This window comes from Vulpes vulpes, chromosome 12 (assembly GCF_048418805.1).
Source record: "Vulpes vulpes isolate BD-2025 chromosome 12, VulVul3, whole genome shotgun sequence".
NCBI lineage: Eukaryota > Metazoa > Chordata > Mammalia > Carnivora > Canidae > Vulpes > Vulpes vulpes.
Genome location: NC_132791.1, coordinates 95352010 through 95376664, shown reverse-complemented (window position 1 = coordinate 95376664; position 24655 = coordinate 95352010). Strand labels below are relative to the sequence as shown.

At 54.4% G+C, this 24655-nt stretch overlaps 1 protein-coding gene across 20 annotated transcripts in view; it reads left to right on the top strand.

The window, feature by feature from the left end:
* Positions 1–24655, top strand: part of FARS2 (phenylalanyl-tRNA synthetase 2, mitochondrial) — a 584196-nt gene that overhangs the window by 486502 nt on the left and 73039 nt on the right. For 11 of the 20 annotated variants that reach the window (XM_072729201.1, XM_025987478.2, XM_072729206.1 and 8 more), the window contains one exon: positions 10673–10961. The exons of 8 other annotated variants lie outside the window; for them this stretch is intronic. In XM_072729201.1, coding sequence (XP_072585302.1) covers positions 10673–10811 — 139 coding nt within the window. In that variant the 3' untranslated portion in view covers positions 10812–10961. Of the gene's footprint in view, positions 1–10672; positions 10962–16689; positions 16833–24655 lie in introns of those variants that run through there. One more of the 20 variants, XM_072729203.1, reaches the window with a different exon arrangement.

Genomic DNA, 24655 nt, shown 5'->3' with positions numbered 1-24655 from the left:
GACCCACCTCCCTTGCCTGAAGCAAAATTGCTTTTTCATGGAAGTACATTTTAGGGCTATTCCCTCAAGTTTCATCAAGGGAACAGCCTTATGAAACTCACTACTGCCTTGAAATAGTGATATGGTTGAGATATTGGTCACTAATAACAGTCAATATCCCCAGCCCAGGATTAAAAGCATAGCTTTGGAGGCATTTGACACCTAAATTGTAATCCTGTGTCTGTTACCTACTGTTTGAGTGACCTGGGCAAGTCACTTTTAACCTCTCTGAGCTATATAGTTTTCTCACCTACAAAATAGGGGAAATAATCACATTATGATGGGACTGTGATAAGAATTAAATAGTGCCTGTAGACATACTAAGTGACCCATAAATCATAACCATTATTAGTCTGAAGTTCCCTGTGGGGAGCTTTAATTTCTTCTAGAATATTATGTTGAGGTAAGTTTTGCTTCCCTAAGAACTATGGTCTTCTCTCCTTTCAGGCAGCACGAACCATTGAATTGATAAGGCTTTCTTTTCATTTTGTCCCCAAGTTCTGTAGCAAGTTCATTATCTTCTCCGCTAGTTCAACTCCCAACCTTCAGATCTCCATTCTGTGTTCTCCAGGTTTGACTTTGTCTTCATCAGTCTCATATTCTCCCTTATTCTGGCTTTGTTTTTCTTTTTCTCTCTCGTATTTTCTATTAACGAAGAGGATAAAATGAAATTTGGAAGTGCCTAACACTAAGTATATAGTAGATCATTCTTCCCTTTAAAATGTTTTTTTCTTAGGGCACCTTAGGTGGCTCCGTTGGTTAAGGATCCTCTTTATTTCAGCCGAGGACATAATCTCAGGGCTGTGAGATCAAGCCTTGTGTTGGGCTCCACACTGAGCATGGAACCTGTTTAGGATTCTCTCTCCCTTTCTCTCTGCCCCTCCCCTCCACCCAAACCCTGCTTTCTCCCTCTAAAAAAATAAGATAACATGTTTTTTCTTTCTTCTTTCACCCTTTCTTTATACTTCCTACTCTTTCTCTGCTAAGTAATATTTACTAATGAATTTATCCTTTCCCTGTTTTGTGATAAAATCCTAGTCATATTCTAAAAGCATCCTGTAATTTAATGGGTAAATAAGAATCATTACTGTGATATCCCTGCTTAAAAGTAGTTAATGGTGGAGCATCTGGGTGGCTCAGTCAGTTGGGCATCCTACTCTTGGTTTCAGTTCAGGTCATGAGATTGAGCTCCACATCAGGTTCTGTGTTCAGTGCAGTGTCAGCTTGAGATTCTCTCTCTCCCTCTTTCTCTACCCCTCCCCTCTGCTCATGCAGTTTCTCTCCCTCAAATAAATAAATAAATCTTTTAAAAAAAATTTTTTTTAATCTAAAAAAAAAAATTTGCAGTGCTTGCAGCAGACATTGACAGGCTGAACAGAGTGTGCCCACAACAAAAGGATGCACAGACTTCAATAAAAAGCAAGTCCCCACATCCTCCACCTGTGGCCTTCATTAAGTCAGTGTATCTCTCTGGGCCTGTTTCTGGCTCTGCAGAAACAGATGACAGTGTCCCCTTCTCAGGGTTGCCATGTGGGTCTCAACTAGCAAGACCATGTGGGTCCAAGGCTCTGGAAGCTACATTGCTTTATAATTGTTAATTTTTCTTATTGTTGTTACCATTATTAGTAACAAAGTATCTTCAATTGTACAACAACTGATAGCAAAACCCAGAATTTAAAAAAAGGGATGATACTATTAATTAGACCTAGAAAGTCCCTCCTCAAAAACATTTGCAAAATAACCATAAGTCATTGGAAATATATATAAATTTCTCTTTCCTAATGCTTCCTTCATAGTTAGACACTGAGTCTTTCTTAAAGTAATTAGCACATTTCATCCATTACTCACTAAAGAAATATAAGCTATTCAGCATAACACAGTTATGGGTGATTCTATTTATAATAATGGGATTGAGGATAGATCTGTAGCGTACCCCTTGGTTGGGTGGCTGTTAATACCAGATCAGTGACATGGTAAACCATAATATCTGAGTAATCCTCTACTGTTTGGGGAAAAGGGAGATCTGAAGTTCACTGAGGGCCAGTGAACTCTACATGCAATAAAACTGCCCAGAGAAGTCATAAGATACTGTAGAGCTATGATCCTGGACTCCGTTGTTTTGGTTGACTGCTTACTGATGCATTTTCATTTGAGGCTTCTTAGCTAGGAACATAAGGCCTTCCTCTATAATCCCCACCCACCGTGCAGCCTCCTACCCTACCGGCTCTGTACTGTCTACACCCAGACCAGCCACTCTGAACTACTCACCTCTCCTCATCTGTCCATGCTTCTGTCTGTGCCTTTGCAGAGATGACCCTTCCCTCTTACAGGGTCATTCACTTCCTGTACATGCTGTGACCAAAGCTGGCTTCCTGCTGTGTTTGTACACGGACTTGCATCCCCTGGACAGCTCTTGACTGGACCATTTATACCTGCAACATACACTCAGCAACTCAGTGTTGAAATGGAAAAGGAAAAAGATAATAAATACCCCTCACCCTGACTAGTATTTGTGTCATGTTGCCAGCTAGATCCACCCCTTGGCCTTCACCTGCAAAAATCCTAATCATACTTTAAGATCTAAATCTAATCTCATCTCCCCTGCCAGTCTTTCTCACTGCTAAGTCATTTACAATCCATGTCGTTCATTTAACATTTACCATGAATAGCTTTGTCCTGTTGGTATCTCTTCATTATAAATGAAAATGTCTTAAGCCCCAGATAGATGGTAATCTAGCCTAATCCTTCTTTTTGTATTATTTTGGGATACTTCTCCCCCATAACATTGCCAGTGAGTTGTGCACAGAACAGCCACTCCATGAATATTTACATATCGATCAAGCAATTCGTATTTTGTATCTCCCACAAAGTCTGCCTCAGCACAGGATAAATAATTGCTGATCAATTGATTGAGTTGGAAATGTAGCACTTCACCTACCACAAATCTTCTGTTTTGTAACCTGACTCATCCACCAAAGTGTCAACACATTTGGGAAGCTGCCATGTAACAGTAGAGAGTTAAAGTTAGCTCTGTTGACTTTGGCTTGGCAGACTAAGCCAGGGAGAAAAATAAAACCTCTTCCAAATTTTCCACACAACCAAAAAGCACAGAGCTTTGGAAATCTGTGCAAAATGAGCCATTACTCCCAAGTTTGTTAGAAATATATGAGGATGGCTTGGAGAATCATGGAACAGTTGAAGAGAATTGTTCAAATATGGTCAAATTTTGTTATAGCTTTATGAGCAGGATATCATAAAAATTTGTGTCAAATGCAGGGCAGCCTAGTAGCTAGGTTAATGAAATCAAAACGAGCTATTTGAGGAGGATGGAAACCAACCGTGCTATACCCTTGAAATAGTCCCACCGCGTGGATATTAATGACCTGGTGGGGTTTTTGTTCTTGTCTTTTGTTTATTTGTTTTCATATAAATGCAAGTTCCCAACCTCCATTTCTAGTAACAGTCAACTGGATTATTTGGGCCAACTCTTCCCCTCGAATTTTTTTATTTTAATAGAATATACATAAAATTTACCTATTTCACCATCGTGAAGTGTATGGTTCTGTGGCGGGAGGCACATTCACACTGTTGTGCAACCATCACCACCATCCATCCATCTCCAGGTCTTTTTCATCTTCCCAGACTCAAACACCATTATACACTAACTCCTCCTCCCTCCCTCCCCCAGCGGCTGGCAACCACCCTTCTACTTTCTGTCTCTGGGTTTCACAATTCTAGGGACCTTATGTAAGTAGAATTCTATGTTTGGCCTTCGGCACCTGGCTTATTTCTCTCAATATAATGCCCTCAACTCTCCACCGTGTTGTGGCACGTTTCACATTAGGACTCCATCTTTATAGATGGGGAGCTGAAGCTCCGATAATTCATCTAAGGTTGTTCAGATCTTTCCATGTGGCCCAAAGTAGAGACCCTAGAATCTTTAGGTATGTCAATAATAATACCGATTCTTAACTATAATCCTAAACTATGCTAAACACTTAACATGTATTATTTTCATACAGTCTCTTCAAAAATCCCTATGCATTCATTATCTGTATCTTAGACTGAGAACCCGGATCAGAGATTAAGAACCGGCCCGAGATCCTCCAGCTGGGAAGTCATAGCACTGGTTAGTCTATATCTTGAGATTCTATTAGATGATTTCCCCAGGGCAGTTATTTTGGTATATGCGTGCACTTAGAGCCAGGAGCATTGGCCCCACTCCCCACGAGGCACGAGCATCAACTCCTTCCTCCTGAGGAGCTTGGCATGAGGCACTCATTGGGAAGTACTGGGGGAAGTTACAAGGACTGATGGGTATAAAACCCTTGGGGGTGCTTTGAAACTTCCCTGAGGACTTGACAAGTGTTTGATGTGAAAAAGCATTTCTTGCCTGCAAAATGTGTGTCTCTGAGGAGCTCTTAAGTTGCCAACACGCGAGATGACTGGGAGCTGGGTGGGGGGCGGGGGAGGCAGGTTTGAAAGCAACTCTACTCACGCTGCACCCAGCAAGTTCCTCTTCCCTGGCTCTGACTCTCCCTCCATCAAGGCCTGGATTGGAGTTGTCTTTCCCAAGGCAGTAACTGTCAGAGGGACCATCTGGTTTGGTTTCTTGTGACTGACTCCCAGGAACAGAAATCCCTCTGGGAAGAAATTGTAACCACAGCAGCAGCAGCAGTGAGAGGCAACGCTGATGCTGGCTAGCCAGGAACTGGGGGGAGGCCCCCGCTCCGAATGGCCCACCGGGAGCATCAGGCTAAGACGTACCATTCTGAGAATGAGAAAGGCGAACCTCCTAGTTCTGGAGAGTATGGCAGTGGGGTGGAAAAAGGTAGTTGGTGAGGAGGGGCTAAAATGTGTCCAGAGTGTCCATTACGACTAGAGGTTCACCTCCTACGGGAAGACTCTCCTCGTGGGCTCTATCAAGCTGTATTCGAGCCTCATTAAGCCAACTCCCTTCCCTCTTGCATTGATCACTAATACATCTTGCGTCCATCCATTAGGCTGTCTGCAAATTGCCCCAAATCAGAGCCCCCTTCTCTTTCATTCCATGCAGGCTCACAAACACTGCTGGCTGCCTGCCTCATTTCCTCCACGTGTGCATTTACTTTAGAAACTCATCTGTCCTCTGAACTAACTCTTGGAATGTTCAGGCGAGAAAGAGCCTCGGGCCAATTCAGTCCAGCCCTCTCACTGGGGAAGCCACACAGAGATTGCTGGGGTTTGGACTAGGACCCAGGCCTCCTGCCTGCCTCCCACGCCCGCGTGTTCTTCCCTTACATTAAACCAGTGACACCTCTGTCAGAGAAAACCCCAGAGGAAAGTGACATAGAGTCATTACATGCTAGGTCTTATCATCAGATGTCATTTTCTCCTCTTTTTTTGGCAAAAAAAAATATATATAAAAAAAATATATATATATATATACACACACACACACATATTATTATTATATATGTATATATATTATTAGTCTCCAGGGCACTTATTTAAGTTACTTTTTTTTTTTCTTTTAAGAGCGAGAACAAGGGACACTTAGGGGCTCACAGCTGAGCATCTACCTTTGGCCTAGGGCATGATCCCAGGGTCCTGGGATCAAATCCCACATCGGGCTCCCTACAAGGAGCCTACTTCTCCCTCTGCCTGTGTCTCTACCTCTTTCTCTGTGTCTCTCATGAATAAATAAAATTTTTTAAAAAGCGAGAACGAGAGAGAGCAGGGGAGGGCAGAGCGAGAGAGAATCTTAGGCTCCCCTGGGTGTGGAGCCCAACACAGAACTTGATCTCATGACCCTGGCATCATAACCTGAGTGGAAATCAGAGCCGGACACCCAATCACCTGCCACCCAGGCCCCCCTGCAGACCACTTATGTAAACCATGCCTGACTCAGCACTAAGCATCACTCTCCCTGACCTCCACCCCCTACCTTTGCCTGCAGGTCAGATTCCAGGCGCATGAGGGGAGGGTCAGAGAAGCACGTAAGAACTACAAGTCCCCCTCTCCAGGGTGCCATTCCTCTCCTGATGGCCCCATGCATGGAGGGAGGAAATGGGACAGCCTGGGTGCTGAGCTCTCCGCCCTAGCACACAGCCCCCACTCCGAGGGCACAGACCCGGGAGCAAGGTGGTGGCCCTCACTGAACCAGGGCTTAGATGCACTGGCCCAAGCCACACAGAGAGCAAAGGGCAGAGTAGGGACTGCAACCCAGGCCTCTGTAGGAGCAAACTCTGGGCTCCTGTCCACTCCACCAGGCCCCATTTCATTCTGTATTTTCAGGAGTGGCCTTGAGCAACTAATCCCCCTTCCTTCTTTTTCCATCATCCTCTTCCCTTCCCTGAGTCGACCCCTCCCCGCGTGAAGGCACCGTGCACCCCCTAACTGCACGGATGTCGGCCCTATGGGGCCTCCCACTGAGCTGCTGCATCACACGAGCACGAGACACGTTAGGATGAATCGAGGAATCCCTTTTCCCTTCACTCAGAAAATGGAACCTACCCCCACTACAGTGCCTGGGGCGGGAATCTAGAGAAGGACAGTGATCTGAGTGAAGGCGCATCTCCGTGACAGCCCGTACACCCCGCGCCGTGAGAAGGACCAGAGGGGTCCGTGTCCCGCCTGCCGCGGCGCTGCCATCACCCAGAGTGTTGGCCGTTGGGGAGCCTCGTGGAGTCGCGTGTCCTCGGGAGTGAAAGGATCCCGTGGAGCCTGACCTGCGTGGCAGACGGACGCTGAACGACCCCAGCATGCCTGCGGCACGTGCGTGACCGCCGGTGACCGAGTGGCGCAGCAGCCGCGCGGGTCACAGATGGCCAAGCCGGCCCCGTGGGTGCTGCGAGCACTGGGCTCAGCCACGCACCCCCGCAGCCCTCTGCTTCGGGCTGGAGCCTGTCAGCTCCTGGGGAGCAGCCCCCCCACCCCCCAGCTCAGGGCTCTGGCCAGGAAGGGAGGCGGGCTGGGGCAGGCCTCCCTACGGGCGCGACCCACACGGCCCTGTCCTCAGGCAGCCTGTCGCCGCCGCAGGTGCACCCGGCCCGGGATCCCACGGGCGGCGGGGAACCGTGAGCCGCGTTGGCAGCCGTCCTGCACCCGGGAGCCCTCGGAGCAGGACCTAAGGGAGGCTGGGGGGGGGGTGGCCCAAAGCATCCCTGCTCCCCCCCCCCCCCCCCCCCGCCACCGGGCGGCCTCGGGCACCTCGGGCACCTGCCGGCCGTCTAGGGTCTGCGGCCTGCACGCCCAGCCCTGGGGTGGGAAACAGCACAGAAGAGTCGTTAGTGGAAGCAACAGTGTTTGCTGGGGGGCGGGGGGGACAGGGGGACTTCAGGGCAGGAGGGGCAAGCTCCTCCCCCCGGGCTCCGCAGGACCTGGGCGCCCGGGCCCCTGCCAGCTGGCTGGGTCGGGGCTCCCCTCCCCTGCTCGGTGCCTGGAACAGGCTGTTGCCGTGGGACGAAGGCCCCTAGGGGTGGACATCGGGGCACTCCTGAAGCTCAAGAGTTCTAGGATTCTCGCTCCAAAATCTCTGTTAAAAATTCCAGCTCCAGCCAGTGACCTGCTCGTCTTAGCCGATATCCCGGGGCAATGAAATCCAAACACCAAAAGGAAGGTTCGGACTCTGTCTTCAAACCCGCTGTAATGAGATCTGCCCCCCCACGCTCAGTAAAACGTATTTACGTTGCCTATGAGTAGAGGCCGTCGAGTGCATAAAAGAGAACTTTTATTTACCTTGGGAACCGCCCTTGTCAGGGTGGCCCCTTCTCTCTTCCCGGGAAGGTTTCTCGTCCCGAAGGTCCCGGCACCGGCCTGGGTCGGGCAAGGACCACGCGGCTTCACCGTGCCCGCCCGCCGTGCGGGACCGGAGCTGGGGCTGCACCACACAGCTCCCTGACAGCTCTCTTGGCTTCTCACAGCAGCCTGGCTTTGCAGCCCACCTTCGTAAAGGCCCCTTAAGCAGGAAGGGTCTTTTTTTTTTTTTTTTTTTTTTTAAGATTCTATTTATTTATTCATGAGAGACACACACACAGAGAGAGAGGCAGAGACACAGGCAGAGGGAGAAGCAGGCTCCATGCAGGGAGCCCGACGTGGGACTCGATCCCGGGTCTCCAGGATCTCGCCCTGGGCTGCAGGCGGCGCTAAACCGCTGCGCCACTGGGGCTGCCCCAAGGAAAGGTCTTGATTAAAAAGTGTCCCTGTCCCAGGCTTCCCACCCCATGTCCCAGTTAGACCTTGTGTCTGGCTTGCGCCCTCCTGAGGGACAGGGCTGGAAAGGAACGTGGGCTTACTCCACCTCTTCCTTGAAGGTTAAAGAACTCCTAGGGGGAGTTGGGGTAGAAGGAAGAGGCTGGAGATGGGACAGGAGGGGAGGAATGTGCTGGAGCACTTGGGGGCACTTAACACTTGGGCCCTCACGCCAAACTGCCTGGTTTCTGTGTGCGTGTTTGTAACCAGGTGGACACTGACCAACACTGACCACCTTTAAAGTGGGCGGGGCGTTGGCCTTTAGCACGTTCTCAGAGTTAGGCAGCTGCACCACCTACCTAGCTCTGAAGCCTTCTCTTCAGCTCCGTGACTCCGTGGTTCCTGTGGACAGCCCGCTCCTCGAGGATGGGGAGACTCATGACCACCTGCCAGCCCCAATCCTCCCGGCTCCCAAGCAAAAGGGGGACAGGAGCCCCAACAACTAAAAGCTCCAAACACAAGTTCCTTGAAAACAGCGGGCCGCCCGGGTGGCTCAGTCAGTCGGTCAAGCATCTGACCCTTGATTTCGGCTCGGATCGTGATCTCAGGATCCCGGGATCGAGCCCCACATCCGGCTCTGCACTCAGCACCGAGTCTACTTGCCCCTCTCCCTCTGCTCCTCCCCGGCTGGCACCTGCGCATGCTCTCAAAGAAATAAATACAATCATCCTATAAAAAAAAAAAGAGAGAGAGAAGTTCCTAAAAACAAGTAAAAGTAGGTTTTCTCTCTCTCACCAGTGATGTCAGGAAAAGGCAAAGCTGGTTGATTTTTCAGTTGAATCTACTGAATTATCACCAAATATTCTGCCAATTTTATTTCTCTCAATTTATAAAATTAATCCATATGTTTATGATTCATTTACACCTCACTCATCACGATGTTTTATGAAAGCTGTTTGAATCCCAGGGATCCTGAGTGGGGCCTTCCCTGAAGCCCACAGAAACAAGATGGTGAGTTGTTCCCGTTCATCGCGGTGGGAAATCTCAGCCCAGGTCGCGGTTGTCGAGTGGCCACATGATCAGCTCTCCAGCTCAGTAAGCGGGGCCAGACGGAGCCCCGGGAACCCCAGTTGCCACAAGGACACTTTGGCCCCACCCTCATGCAGCACCTCGTCCTTTGCAAAGCCCTGTCTCTTTCTAGAAGGTCTCTGCAACAGTTTGGAAAGGTTAATGGGGTGCACTGTGCTGTTACGTCTTTCAACGGAGAAGGAACAGACCCGGGAAAACTAAGTCGTGGCCCAGAGACGGAGGAGCCAGCGCTGGGACCCTGGGCTGCTGCCTCAGCAGAGGCCTCTGCGCCCCTCGCTGGGACCTAGAATTAGGGGGGCAGAGGCGGTCCCTGCCTGTGTGCAGCTTGGTGTGGTGCACACCCCCCGCCCCCTGCCCACCAGGAAACCATCACAGCCTTGCACGGTCGCCAGGTCCCTGACAACCTGGGCTCCCAGGTCATGTGGCCACCCTTGTTCTAGTATATGTCTGCACCCTCTTCAGGCATCTGCAATTCCTATGCCCTCTCTCTCTCTCTCTCTCTCTCTGCTTACCTAATTTTTCCTCTTCCAGAACCTTCCATCTCTCAAAACCTCTGGATGTTGCAGCATCCTTTCTTGATGATGTCAGGTTGGAAAAAAGTCCTGTCTTCTGTTCTTCAGGGAGGCAGGGTGGGATCTTCGAGCAGCTTCGGTGGCCCTGGGGACAGTTGGGCTGTGCCTGTGCAGTGGACAGGTCCCTGTGGACCCCAGCAGGGCAGGCCTCGCCCTTCCAATGGACCTGAAGCCCAGAGGCACGTCCAAGGCACGTACACAGGGCACCTGTACCAGGTGGCTTTTCGGGTGTCTCTGTGAAGACCGAGTTCTGCAAAAGGCCCCACTGCCCGGGGGCCATGGAAGCGTGTGTTCTCCGTGGCCTGCAGCAGTGTGAAGAGAAGGACACCCCTCGGCCTTCCAGACGGCTAGAGCCCCTGGGCCAGCCGCGGCCTTGTGACTGCAGTGTGCCTAACAACCATGATCGTCTTCTGTGACGTGAGAACGGTGGAGGCACACCGGCCTCGGTGCCCACGCCTGCCTGCCTATCAGTCCCCTGGGGAGCCCAGCGCCCACCTCCCACCTGCTGAGCCACAGTCTCTAGGGCATGGCCCGGGCACCTCAGCTGGTTGGAAGCATCCCTCTCCGGGCACTTGAAGGCACCTGGGCCGATGGGAAGAGCAGCCTCGGCTGTCCAAGCCACTGTTCCCCCAACACTGCCTGTATTGCCCGGAAGAGGCGCGGGCCACGGGTGCCCGTGACCCCGGCTCCCACCCTCCGTTCTCCACCCGCGTTGATCTGGTCAGAGCCGCCGGCTTGGCTCCTGCAGGCGCCGAGCGCCCCCGCCCCTCACTCACCTGCCTTTCTCTTCCGTTCTCCAGGACGCACAAGACCAGCCACTGCTACCGCATCACCTACCGCCACATGGAGCGGACCCTGTCCCAGAGGGAGGTCAGGCACATCCACCAGGCTGTGCAGGAGGCCGCGGTGCAGCTGCTGGGCGTGGAGGGCCGCTTCTGATGCCACCGCCCGGACCAGGCCCGCAGCCTCTGGGGCTCCAGGACTCGGGAGACTGAACAGGATGTTGCTCGTGGACCGCGGCATCTGTAATGTTTTGATAAATGGGTCAGTTTTAGGACTTTCAGGAAATAAAGGATTGCTCTGGAGAAACTGTTGACATAACATTTGTCTTTTATGTGGGGGAAACGGGGAAAAAAGAAGCCATCATCTAAGAGTTCCCTCCTATTCCTTTAAGAAATGATCTGCCCGTTGGCGCTCAGGGTGGTTAATTGGTCCCTGGGCTCCATTAGAGTGTAAACAGCAGGCATGATTTCTTGCCTGACAGGCCTTTGCACCCTTGTAATGAGTGAAGCCGCACAGAGGGACACCAGAAACTCCAGACACCGGAAGATTGTTTGAATCTGCTTCCATGCTTGCTTTCTTCTCTTCATTTTCTGCTTTGCAAAGGGCAGGCTTCAAACAGGGCACTAATGAAATGCCAGGGCCCCCCTCAAAAGTGAGGGCAGGCACGAGTCAGAGTGGGGCAGGACATCGCCTGCTTCTCATGGAGCCGTGGCTTGGAGCCGGGCCTCTGGGCCCAGGGCTCGGGCTTAGCTCCCTTCCGGGCCACTGGTGAGGGAAGAAGGGAGCAGGAGCTGCCCCGGAGGCTGGGAGGTGCACGGGGGCCATGTCCTCGCACCCTGGCAAGCCCTACTGCCTCCCCGAGCGCCCCTGCTTCCAGAGGCGACCTTTAAGGAAGAATCTGGGGCTTTGATGTTACACCCTTTCCATCCCAGGCACTTTGTAGTCTGCCTGCCTCACTCCTGACCATTTTTAATAATCAGATTCCATCCCTGGCACGATGCTGCAGGCTGATGGAGGACCACAAGGGCTGGGATAAATATTTGATGAGGGGTGGCCATTATCAGCTAGTGGCGTGGGGGGTGGGCAGCTGCTCTCACAGGGAAGGAACGGGCTTTCATGTCACGTTACCTTGCTGTTCGTGTGTGCTTTGCTTTGGATTTGCAGGGGGTTGAGGAAGCAGCACCCCAACTCCTGCACCCATGCAGGAGCCCCCCGGCTGCAGTTCCTCAAGTGGATAGAGCTCAGTGGGAACACCCGATATGATTAATAATGTCTTCTTCGGTAGCGTCTGCTAGCAGACCGTCTCCGATCCAGCCTTGCATTTCCAGCAGTCCATTATATCCCCAGGAGCAGTTAGGCATTTATTAATATTGTCCAGTAAAACAAGTTAGGTGGGTGACACCCGGAAAATCACAGTGCCACCCCACGGCCCACGGCCCACGGCCCACGGCCAGAGCAGGTGTTTGTCAAATCCTGTGCTCGTGCCAAACCCTCTACGAGGGATGTTCAGGAGGGTTCACTGAGGGCAGAGATTCCTCTCAATCCCCTTTAAGGTACATCTGTCATCTAATTTTCACAAATGAGACCCTGAGGCCCAAAGAAGTCACAGGACTTGACACGCAAGCCTGCTGCCTCCAGATTAATAACGTCCATCCAATCAGACATTGGTTGGCTGTGGGATCTGTGCCTCGCTCCTGCTCCGTGGGCCTCTGTTCCGTTTGGAGAACTCCTGGCGCGTGGGCTCGCACGGACCCCCTCATCCCACTCTAGTGGGTGGGAACTCGCGCCAAACCGAGCCTGCGCGGCTGGAGCCCAGGGTGCATCCCGCTCTTGGCTGGAGGCGCGGCGCTCACAGAATACATAACCAGAGGGAAGTGCTGAGGAAAGTGACTGAATCCATAAGACAAACACACCTTGCAGCTCAGGAACAGACAACTCCGTGCGTAGCTAACACCGGCGCCGGCAGCGTGACCCTCCGGGATGCTCGGTTCCCTCCTCTGTAAAGTAGGAGTAATAATAGCACCTGCCACAGAGGTCGCTTGTGGGGACCAAATGAGACCTGTCGTGCACTATCCTTGGCACAGAACCCGGAGCCTCCCAAGCCGGCAGTGACTGATACCTGCTTCGATCATCATCCAGGTGGGAAAAGGTAGAGCTGTGCAATACGAGACATGGAACAGTCTGACATCTGAACAGTGGCTCAGTCGGTTGGTCCTCTGGCTTGATTTCAGCTCAGGTCATGACCTAGGGGCCGTGGGATCAAGCCTCACGTCAGGCTTCACGCTCAGCAGGGAATCTGCTTGAGACTCTCTCCCTCTCTCTCTCCTCTCCCCTCTCTCAAATAAATAAATAAATCTGAAAAAGAAAAAACTGGATGCTGGAGGGCAGTGTACCTCCCCCTAGATGAGCATCTATACATGAGGACACTGGAGTCCAGAGGGGCAAGATGACTCACCTGAGGTCACGGCTCATCCCTGTAGAGCTAGTCCTGGAACCGGGCTTTCCAGAACCATTTTCCACAACGCCACACTGAATCAGACACCCTGAGCATGTCCTTGGGTGTGAGGCCCACTGCCATCCTTGTCACTCCTATGGGCCAGGAAGGCTCAGGCTCAGGCTGCAGCCGTGTCGGGAGCTGAGGACCAAGCACCCTTGCAGCACAGGCATCATCACCTCTACGCGTGAACAAGACTCTCAAGATGCCAGCCGGATGGGGGTCAGCAGGCTCTGGCCACATCTGAAGGTCATGGTGATAAATTCCGTGACCAGCTGCAGCCTCAGGGGTGGAGCCTTGTGGGCTCCACCGCCATTCGCCCCTTTGTCCTCTCTCTGTTCTTCCCTCTTCCTGCTGAGCAGACTCCCCCGGCCTGGACCCCGTAGGTTGTCGTTCCTGGAACCAGCCATCAGCTGGGGTCTGGCAGAGAAAAAAATGGAAAGGGAAACCCTTCACCACTGGAGGTTCTTTTACTTTTTTAATTTATTTTCACATATAAAGGAAATGCATGAACTCAAAGAATACATGGCAGCCGCCAAATGCCCACATGCTGACTCTAAGATCCCCCAGTGGGCACATCGCGTCCTCCACTGTCCTGCCAGGGGTCCGTCCAGCAGTCTTCACGCTGACCACCACCACTCAGACGGCACCGGGGGGCTAGTAACCAGGGCCGTCGGCCTCTCCCCGTCTGCGGGTCACATAAATATTTTCCTGGTAGGGGGAGGACACGTAACAGTGACAGTGGGGTTGATGCGGACATCGTGGTCTTCAGGCGCGATGCTCCACCTTCGTCCAGTCACTTCGAGTGGGAGCCACTGTCCTATGCAGCACATGGAGCCATGGAAGAGGAAACCAAGTCCAGCCCTTGTGGAGTTTATACACATCCTCCCCTTCCGTCCTCGCAAGCCCCTGGGCTCATCCCTCTATCATCTCATCTCCAAGGGTGAGATTAATTATGTGCAGGGAAGTGTTCAAAGCCAGCAGCACTGGAGGAGGCCCTCCTCACTTCCAGGCCTGTGCCCATAAGTCCTCCCACTGTCCCCTGTGCGCCTGCCCAGGCTCTGGGACAATGGTCCTCGGAGCTGGAAATTCATTCTGGACCGTGGCAGATGCAATGGGCCGGTGTTGCGGAGACGTTGCCCACAGGGACTTCAAGCTTCAGGACGGCAACAGCAGCCACAGACAAGCCACGGGACCTCTCGGTGAGGTGCTGGGTCCTGGGGACCAGCTATGGGTTCGACGTCAAATCTCCTAGAAGCCCCTTTACATCCCCGGACGCTCAAAGCCTTCAGTAGGTTTACATTTGTAGCCGTAGCTGCCCCCAGAGAGCAAGTCACAGTCAAAGTCGCTGGCAGAGCTGGTGAGGTCAGCTCCTGGGCGACAGAGGAGAACCCAAAACTGAACAAACCAGGACCCCGCAAGGGCGATCTGTGCTCCTCAGGCTGTCGCAGCACCAGGGCGGGAGGAAATGCAGCTATTTCTGACGTCAGGGTCGCGCTGGCTCGGAGACTTCTGGATGCTTCCGTTCCCGAACCCACTTTATTGCTTTAAAGGCAATCAGCGGCGCCCAAAAAGCCAGTGCCTACCCAGAGGTGGAGGTTCGAGGCAGATCCCCTGCGGTGTTGATGAGACCACCCTGCTCCCGGGAGGATGCGGGCACTGGGCCTCGCTCGGGGCCAGGGTCCAGCTCGGCCGCAGATGGCTCGTTGGGCGTCCCTTGCCGGGCCTGCTCCTCCGCGGTGAGATGGAGGTGACCACCCCTGCCCTTCCCCTGCGGACCGGGTGTGAGGGGCGGCTCGCGAGCAGCAAGGGAAGCGGGTGTGAGGTCCTGACGTATTTCCCCATAGCCCGGCGGCGGCTCCAGCAGTCACAGGCCGCCTGCTCGGAGCTGGAAACATCGAGGCCAAGGCCGAGGCCAGGGCCAGGCTCCTCCAGTACCTGTAACAGCGCTGGAACTTAGGGCCCCGTCTCCAGGAGACTAAAGCACCCCCCCCCCGTGCCACGTGTCTGCCACGCGTGGAGGGAAGACCAGAGCGCTCTGCAGCCGCAGCTGCGAAACGGGGAGTGCCCTCCGCAGCCTTGTCTCCGAACCCCAGGCCCGTGTGTGTGCGCGTGTGCTCGTGTTTCCCGTCGTGCCGACGAGCCTAACAGAGGGCTTGGCGTCCTCACGACTCAAACGATGGAGGGGAAGCCGGCCACGTGAGTGAACAGCGGTAATCCAGGAAGACACTCGAGCCTGGTGGCACGACAAGGATCAATCGAGAAAGGAGATGGTGGCACAGGCCACAGCAGCGCTTCGCAGGCCTCGTTGCCCGCCGCACCCTGAGCCATCGGCGGTTCTGCTGCGGGCACCCTGCGCCCAGGGCTGCCCACCAGGCAGCAGCGCCGCGTCCCCGGGTCAAGAAGGGATTCGGAATGCAAGCGTGTGAGCTTGACACTTCATAGAGGAAACTTCCAAAGTCTACTTTTAACATCTTCTAACCTCTGGAGAGTGAATTATTTGAAGCCATCCATACCTTCCTAGTGGTTAGAGATAACAAGGGTGCCCAGCAACTGCACGGACAGAGGAAAGTCTTTCCAACCACAAGAGCTGGTTATCCACATAAGAAAAAAGACTCTCAGCCCCTACTTCGCGCCGCACACAGAAAATAATTCGAGCTGGAGCACAGACCTCAATATGAAATCCAGAACTTGTAAGGCTTTCGGAAGAAAACATAAGGGACTGACTATCTCTGTGACCTTGGATAGGCAAAGATTTCTTAGGAAGGACGCAGAAGGAGCTAGGAAAGAAAAAAATGACACGTTGGACTTTTTCCAGATTGGAGACTTCTACTCTTTGAAGCACATCATTAAGAAAATGAACAGAGCTAACTGTAGATTGGGAGAAAATATTTACAACCTGTATTTCACGAAGGACTTAGATCCAGAATACACAGACGGCTCCTACAATTCGATAATTACTTTAAAAAAAAAAAAAAACAACTTTGAACAAAACGGGCAAAGACTTGAACCAATGCTTCACAGAAAGAAGATTTATAAACGACCAGGAAGATGAAAAGACGCTCCGCCCTGTCAGCCACCGGGAAACGCACGTATGAAGGTTTGGAGCAGACGGGACTGGTCTACACTGGCAAGCGCAGAGGGCTCAGAGGTCGCCGGGGCCTGGGACGTGACTGACTGGAAGGGGCACATGGGGCATTTTGGGGTGATGGGAATGTTCTGTATCTTGAGGGCAGTAACGTGGACAAATGCATTCGGCAAAACCCATCAAACCGGGGGATCCCTGGGTGGCTCAGTGGTTGAGCGCCTGCCTTCGGCCCAGGGCGCAATCCTGGAGTCCCGGGATCGAGTCCTGCGTTGGGCTCCTGGCATGGAGCCTGCTTCTCCCTCTGCCTGTGTCTCTGCCTCTCTCTCTCTCTCTCTCATAAATAAAAAATAAAAACTCCTCAAACTGTACTCTTGAAGATCTGTGCCTTTCACTGTATGTAAATTATGGATGTACAGGAACAGAGAGAAAACCTGTCGTGCTGCCTCTCCCAGCCCAGTGAATGCTACAGCTCGGAAGCAGACAAGCCTCCACCTTCCTCAGCTCCGAGGAAGCAGAGAGGGGCAGAGAAGGCTCTAGAAGAACTCCAGGGGCAAGATCACCCCCGAGCCCCTGCTACCCCAGGGTGAGCAGCTCTCTGCAGGAGGGTGGCCGTGCATGCAGGGGACCAGGCAGGCGAAGCTGGAGGAGCGAGGGTGCAAGCCCAGCCCCGTGGGACGCAGGTGAGAAATGGTGGGGCTCTCAGTGCTGTCCCTGGAGCCGGGGTGCACTCAGGGGACAGGCTGGCGGACTGGGTGGCACCGAGAGGAGGGAAAGGAGGGGCCCCGAGGACGGCTGGTGTACCAGAGCCTCTGGCTTAGGCCACTGGCTGCTCCCCTGCCCCTGCTGGGGCGTGGAGCTTCTCCTGGGGCTCACACTGAAGCCAGGCGGCTGGCCCATGGCTTCCAGATCCACGGACCATCTCCCTCCCAGCTGAGGGAGGCTCAGGGTGTGGGGCCTGACTACAGGCAGCAGCACCCTCTCCCGGACTCACAACCTGGGAGGAGCCCAAGGCCCTGCTGTGGGGGGAGGATGCACGCCCAGGCGTCAGAGGTGAGCTGTGGCTCAGCCGCTGGCCGGTAGGTGAACCTCAGGAGTTCCTGAGCCTCCTGACTCAGTTTCCCCATTTTACAAACAGGGATGTGAAATCATTCTCCTGGGATCGTGATAGGGGTTAGACGAGCTAAAGCATGGGAAGCCCTCCTGGGATACTTATTAGCACAACGAGCTGTTACAGATCTGTTAGTATTTGGTCCTAAGCCCGTGTGGGGAAAATGTTCTAGAATTAGATGGTGGTGACGGTTGCTCAGCTGTGTGAATGTACTAAAATCCCCTGCCATGTATGCTTTGGAAGGGTGAATTTTATGGTATGTGAACTATATCGCAGTGAAACGGTTATTTTTTTAAATGTTAAGAATATTGACATTCAATAGTAATAAAATGTTATATCTATGTATTTGCCATATGACCCAGCAGCTGCCTTCCTACAGTGCCTCCGAGACAAATAAGCAGGGGTCTTACCGAAGCAGGGCCGATGAGACAGGAGACGCCGGGGCCCCTGTGTTCCTCGCCCCCGGGATGGGGCCCCGAGGATTCCGCCGGCAGCTCCCGCCCCAGGCTTGGAGCAGATGCAACCACGCACCTGTGCCAGGTGCACCTCGCAGCCCCTGCCACTCCCGGGCCGGAGGTGGCCTTGGGCCCTGGGGAAGGCTCAGCGGGCCGCTGCTTACTCCGCCAGGCGCTCCTCATACGTGAGTGTCACCCGGGACCTCAGTGGGAGTGCAGAGTCCCAGGCCCGGCCCCAGACCCGCTAACCCCGAGGACCCCGGGTGCCTGGCTCGCTTGCTCTCTCTCTCTCTGTCTCTCTCTTGTCTCTCTCTCTCTCTCTCTCTCTCCCAGGGCTGGAGCCTGTGCGCCCTCCGGAGCTCGGGGCCGTTGGGGCCTAACCAGGCTGCAAGGGCAATGAGGAGGAAAACGGCACCGCTTGGGCCCGACAGCCTGTTAGGAGCCCTGTTGTCACCTACCCGAAGAAAGACACGTGGAAGCCTAACCGCCACTTATGGCGGAGCGTGACCTCGCTGGGAGACAGGGCCCTGGGCGATACCCTGCGTCCCGCAGAGGCCACACGGGCACAGGCGGGCCCAGTGCCCCTCCAGGAGGACGCCCCGAGGACGGAGGCAGAGACTGCAGGCACGCGGCCCCAGGGAGCGTCCCCGAGGACACCAGAGACGGCCGCCACCCCAGCAGAGGCGGAGGGGTGAGGGGCGACCCCAGAGGCCACGTGGCCTTGCTGGCGCCTGGAGTCCGGGCCCTGGGCCGTGGCCAGCTCTGCGGGGTGGCGGGCAGCCCTGGGAGACCACCGCAGGCTCCGAGACCCACGCCGGCCCCCCAGGAGGCCCCCGCGAAGAGGTCACCTCCCAGGTGCCCCCCACCCCGCCCGGGAGAGAGCTAGCAAGCTGTGGGCTGGAGTCTTCAGGCGGGGAGAGGCCCTCAAGGGGGAGCAGGCCGGGCGGCCGGGGGCTTGGCGGTTTGGCGCCGCCTTTGGCCCAGGGCCTGATCCTGGGGTCCCGGGATCGAGTTCCGCGTCGGGCTCCCCACATGGGGCCTGCTTCTCCCTCCCTCTCCCTCTCTCCCTCTCTCTTTCTCTCTAATAAATAAATAAAATCTTTAAAAAAAAAAAGAGAAGGAGCAAGTTTCCAATGCTCCTCACACGCCGAGCCTTCTGGGTCCTCAGGGAATGTGCCCGCCGGTGGCAAGGGAGTGGCAAGAACCTGGGAATCCAACCTCTGGTCCCACCACGTTGGCCGGGGCTCGGGGTGCTTCCGCCACCCCCCCCCCCGGGGCCCAGCGGCAGCAGCAGCTGCTTCCTGCCTGTCTCCGGGAGCTCAGGCTCTCGAGGAGCAACCTGGACTCCGTTTCCAGTTGCTCTTCCCCGCAGATCCCCACTCCAGGGGGCTGAGCACGACTCCCTCCCGGCTTCCCTCCATCCCTCCCTGCATCTCTCCCTTCCTCCCCTTCCTCCCCCTGCCCTCCCTCCCCCCTGCCCCCCACCCCTGCCCCCGGCCCAGCCCACCCGGAGAAGGCAGCTCTGGTCTGCATTAACTCAGCCCCGGAGAAGGGATGGAACCTGCGGCCCCTCCAGAAGGAGGTAACACTGGCCTCTGCTCACCTGCTCGCCCCTTTGATGAGGGAAGCCGCACCTGGCAAATCCCCACCCTGGCGAGGGCAGCTGCTAATCCTGCTGTCACTGCGCCTGAACCCTCATGGCCGGGCTGGGTGCAGGCCGCAGGGCCTCCCGGTAGCACGGGGACAGCCAGCCCTCCGCACCTGCGTCCCTGTAGGACGGCCCCGCAGGCCCCAGGGGACAGGAGGCCGAGCAGCGCTGGCCTCCCTGCATCACGCCTCGGGCTGGCTCTGATGCGGTCGTGCTGGGCTGTTCCAGTGGGGCCCGGGCCCCCAGGTGACCTGCCTTTTCTGGGCCAACCCCCTGGCAGGCTCCAAACAGTGTTTGCGGGCGACTCCACTCGGGCCAGGAGAGCCTGTTAATTCCTGGAGTTTATGCTGTGTGGGGGCCTCCGGCCTTGAAAAGCACCTTTAATCAGGTTGCCTGAAGCACCTTCTCAAGAGAGGGAAGGGGACACAGGAAGCTCACCCCAGTGGTCAGGAACGGGGGGCTTTGTAGTCAGGCAGGCCCAAGTTGAAACGTGGGGTCCGTGAGCACGATGCCTCCTAACCTCATGCAGCCAGAGCTGTGAGCTGGGCTGCTAGCTTGTAGGGATTACGTGACCCAGTGCATGGGAAAGCACCTGCATTGGAGCTGGTGAACGATGAAAGACAGGAAATCTGGCTGTGGGTTCAGAAGGGACCACAATCCCAACTAGAAGTTTCTGGAAAAAATGTGGCACTTGGAAGTATCCCCAAAGTTCTGGACCCAAAGGAAACTTCGCGATCAATTGTCCATTTTAGAGATGAATTGCTGAGGCCCAAGGAAGCCAAATAACTTGCTGTAGTATCTGGATGATTTCGACATTCAGGTATCAGAACGTCCAACTAGACTGGCTTCGACAATGCTCAGCACAGAGGCCCGCAGGACCCGGCTGATTCAGTGGCCTGGCACTGTCTGAGACCCCCAGGCCCTTCCCATCTCGTGGTCTGCCAACTGCAGCGTGTGACGACGTCTTCCACTCATGGTTGCAACATCCTGCAAGAGCATCAAGCAACATATCACCATACAACCTCCAAAAGCGGGAGTGCAGATGGCAAAGGGTCTTCGTCTCCCTTCACCATTTCTTTTTATCATAGGGAAAATACTGCTCAGCCTTCCCTCGAGTCTCAGCGGCCGGACTGGTTCACGTGCCCACACTCCAGCCATCAAGGCAACTGGGAAAGGAAGTATCTAGCATTTCCAGCCTCTACTGTAGGAAAGAGAAAGTAAGGGGAGGGGGATGTTTTGTTTTTTTTTTTTTTAAGATTTTATTTATTTATTCATGAGAAACACAGAGAGGAGAGAGAGAGGCATAGACACAGAGGGAGAAGCAGGCTCCATGCAGGGAGCCCGATGTGGGGCTCGATCCCGGGTCTCCAGGATCAGGCCCTGGACTGAAGTCGGCGCCAAACCTCTGAGCCACCCGGGCTGCCCGGGGATGTTATTTTATAGGAAACCCACAGCGTCTCCCAGACTGGCCCAGTGTCATTCAGCTACTTGGGAAGCAGAAACAACAGAGACCAGAATAGAACCCATTTCTCTGGATGCCAAGCCCAGGGCCGCTTCTAGATCTCTCCTCCTGTATCTAGATCTCTCCTCGCTGAGTGGGGCCTTGAAAATGGAGTATGGTGAAGAACAGGGGGAAGGGCAACTGGTCCCTGGCCAGGGGACCAGGTAAGCTGAAACGTGGGGTCCAGACTCTGAATGGAGTGTTTAGAGCCCAGCCGGGCAGGGTGAGGTTGCGGAAGTCGGCTTGGTTGTGCTAGAGACTGAAGACACTCAACAGGGAGAGCTCAGCGGCTTCCCACGGGGCTCGCCCCCACGACCTTTCTGCCAGGGCGTTTGTCAGCAAGGGTGGCCAGCATCCGCTTGTGGACTAAGCAGTCCGGACACTGGTGTCCGCAGCACGAAAGATGGCTCTCCAGAGCTGCCTCTTTATGCAGTGTGTTTGCCCATGGCCCGTGCCTTGTCTTCTAGCGTTTTTAAGCTCTTCACAAATGTTCATTTATTTATGTCCACAACCCTGGTTGGGCGGGTGGCAAATACTCTTTCCAGCAATGAGAGTGCTCAGTACCAAGACAGGCGGAGGGACTGGTGGAGAATCACACGGAAACCAGCGGTCCGGCGCATGGAGGGGTTACTGCGAGTCGTCAGGGACAGCGTGTATCACCAGGAATCAAAATGCTAAGCCCTTGCTTGCTTCCTTAATTAAAGGTCAACGTAGCAATTGTGGTTGACCCGAGGTCTTGGGGGCAGGGAGCAGCCAGGCCCAGGTACAGGGGCTGCATGTGGCTCCTGGATGGTGAGAGATGCCCTGGAGAGGGCGGGTGTCGTGGCTGCAGGCCAAGAGCAGGAGGACACAGCCATGATCTGGGAAGGTGGCCAGGGGAGCAGGCGTGGGAATGGCCGAGAGGAGCCGCGCAGTGGTGCCCATGGAAGACAGCGGAGGGGTGGAGAGGGGTGACGGGGAGGGGGATGGGAACAAGAGATGGAGACCTCGGGCTGACTAAGTGAGCTGAGAACGACAGGAAGACGGCGGCGTCCATCACAGACGTGGAGGACGAGGCAGGGGAGGGGTCCGGAGAGAGGTGGCCGTGTCCTCTGCTTTCAGGTTTGCTCAGTCTACAGGATCTGTTGTCTCTGACCATGTGCACACCCTGGGGGAGGCCGAGCTCTGTGTCTGGCTCCTCTGGGAGGCCAGACTAAGCTGTGGCATCTAGAAGAAATGAATTCTCTCACTCTTCATTGCCTCGTTCCCTTGTCAGGGTCGGAACCAGAGTAGCACAGCGAGCCACCCCTCATGGTAGAGAGAAGAAACCGAGGGCCTCCTTCGGGGGAGTGGCCACCTCCAGGAGGCCTGGCTGTGGGCGGCGGAAGGGAGGCCAGATCCAGAGCTCCAGGCCCGGCTGAGGATGTTTTCCTGCCAGGCCAACGCTTTTAGGGATTTTTTTTTTTTTTTTTTTTTTTTGCCACCAAGAAACTCATTTGTGACTTTCTCCCCAAGGACCCCATGTTTTAAGAGATTTTCATCTACCAAACAACTGCATTTATCAAGTAATAACTTATTCATTTTCCCATTTTTTAAATTAATCAAAGATAGACATAACTGCCAGCCAGAGTCTCTGATCAGCAGGAGATAACCCCTATTACCACCCTGGGTTGATTTAATTCCTGCCAAAAGCAAAGAAACTTGACATTTTAGATAGCCTGAATGGCCTCGGTGTGGGAACGTGCAGGTTTTCCATTAAGCGTTGTGAAATATTCAGAATAGCTCCTGGCCCCCCACCACCGGACCGTGGAGCCCCTGGCCTCCAGGGCCTCTGCGGGGACCCACTGCACCGTATCACACAGGAAGTAAAACACAGAGGGAATCTCACTGTCCCAGAGTCCTGCCACGTCACTGTTAAAGGGTTTGTGGCCTGGATCAAGCCCCTACCAGCCAAGAGCCTCGGACAGACTACTCAGCCTTCCTGAGCCTCAGCTTTCCCATCAATAAGATGGGAATGAGGCTTTCGGGATCTTAGCTGCAGGCAGCAGAAACAAACTCTGCTCAAATCAAGCATAAAATACTGTGTGAGAAAGATGCTAAGGGAAGAAAGTGGGACCGCTCCTCTGTAAGTTAAACACGGACTTGCCACGTGACCCAGCAATTCCATTCCTCAGCACCTGCCCCAAAGAGCCGAGCACAGACATTCAAGCGAACGCTTCTACGGGACTGTTCGCAACAGCTCTGTTCACAACAGCCAACGGTTGCAAACCACCCCAATGTCCTCAGTGGGTGAATGGATAAACAGTGTGGTCCGTGAGTACAGTGGGATATTCTTCAGCCATACAACGCAATGAAGCTCCATGCTAAAACATGGGGGAGCCTTGAAAATTCTAGGCTCAGTGCCAGAAGCCAGGCGCAAAAGGCCACGCGAAGATTCCATTCACGTGACGCATCCAGAAGAGGCAGATCCACAGGGGTGGAATCAGGTTGCCAGGGGCTGGGGTGTGGACAGGGGAGGAGTGGAAAGCAATTGCTTAATGGGCGTGGGGTTTGCCTTTGAGGTGATAAAGAAATCCTAGAACTGGATGGTGGTGATGGTTGCACAACACCGAGACCGTCCGTGCTTGATGCCACTGAATTGCGCACTGAAAAATGATGTTGGCGGTAAACTTTATATTGTGCGTATTTTGCCACAATAAGAGAAAAGGACACACAGAGGTGTGGCGGGGGCAGGCGTGCTGGGTGAATCGCAGAGCGGCTGGGAGCCGCACTCTCACCTCCCCGTGGCCTCCCCGTGAGGACACCACCGCCGTAGCCACGCAGACACTCCACTTGCTTGGCTCAAGGGAGTCTCCACGTCCTGCGGCCACTCAGGCCTCAGGTCCCTGAGACTTGGGGCCGGTGCATCTGCCTGGGGCTGTGGAGTCACGGCCGTCGTGGCTCTCCGGAGGCGGGGGCAGGCCTTCTCTGGCCCCTGTACTTTCTCTGGCAGGTGTCAGGCCTGCCGAGACACAGAAGGGGGACGTTCTCCCAGAACGTGGGAGGCAGGTGACAGAGAGGTGGCTCCGCAGGGCAGGTGCGCAGAGCTCATGTCTACTTCAGAGGCAGCAGATAGAGCCTGGCGTGGGGGGGGGGGGGGGTACCAGGAGGGAAGCAGGTCACAAGCAGGCGCTGCTCTGCAGGTTTGTGGTATAAGGCGACCTTTCCCTTCCCTCTTCGTCCTTCTCTGAACACTCCCTACCACCCCGCCACCCACAGATTCATTATTCAGAGGCCGTTGTTCTAGGTTTCTACCCTTGGAACGGGATGACAATAGCTGCTGGTCGTTTATCCGATGGACACTAATCCTTGCCGCTGGCTTCCTGTGATGCGCTTCGCAGTTCAACACAGGGGCCAGGCCACTTGGGAGCCCCAGAACAGTGAGGCGGTGCCTGGGAGTGGGGCTGCCTGAGGGCGACCAGCTGCTGGATGACAACACCCCCGCCTGCTGTTCGGGCACGGTCCCAGCCTTGTCATTCCCCGGCTCGGGTTGGGGAGATACGACGCGTGTGATGGAGGATCTTGCCTCCAATCTCTAGTACAGGCTTTTCAAGAAGGAACTGGAAGCAAGAGATGGATAGAATCCGAGTTAGGTTTTTAAGTGTTTTTCTGTTTGATAGAATCTTCAACCGCCAGAAAACTTGCAAAGATGGTGCAAGGATCTCCCTTGGACCTTTACTCAGATTCG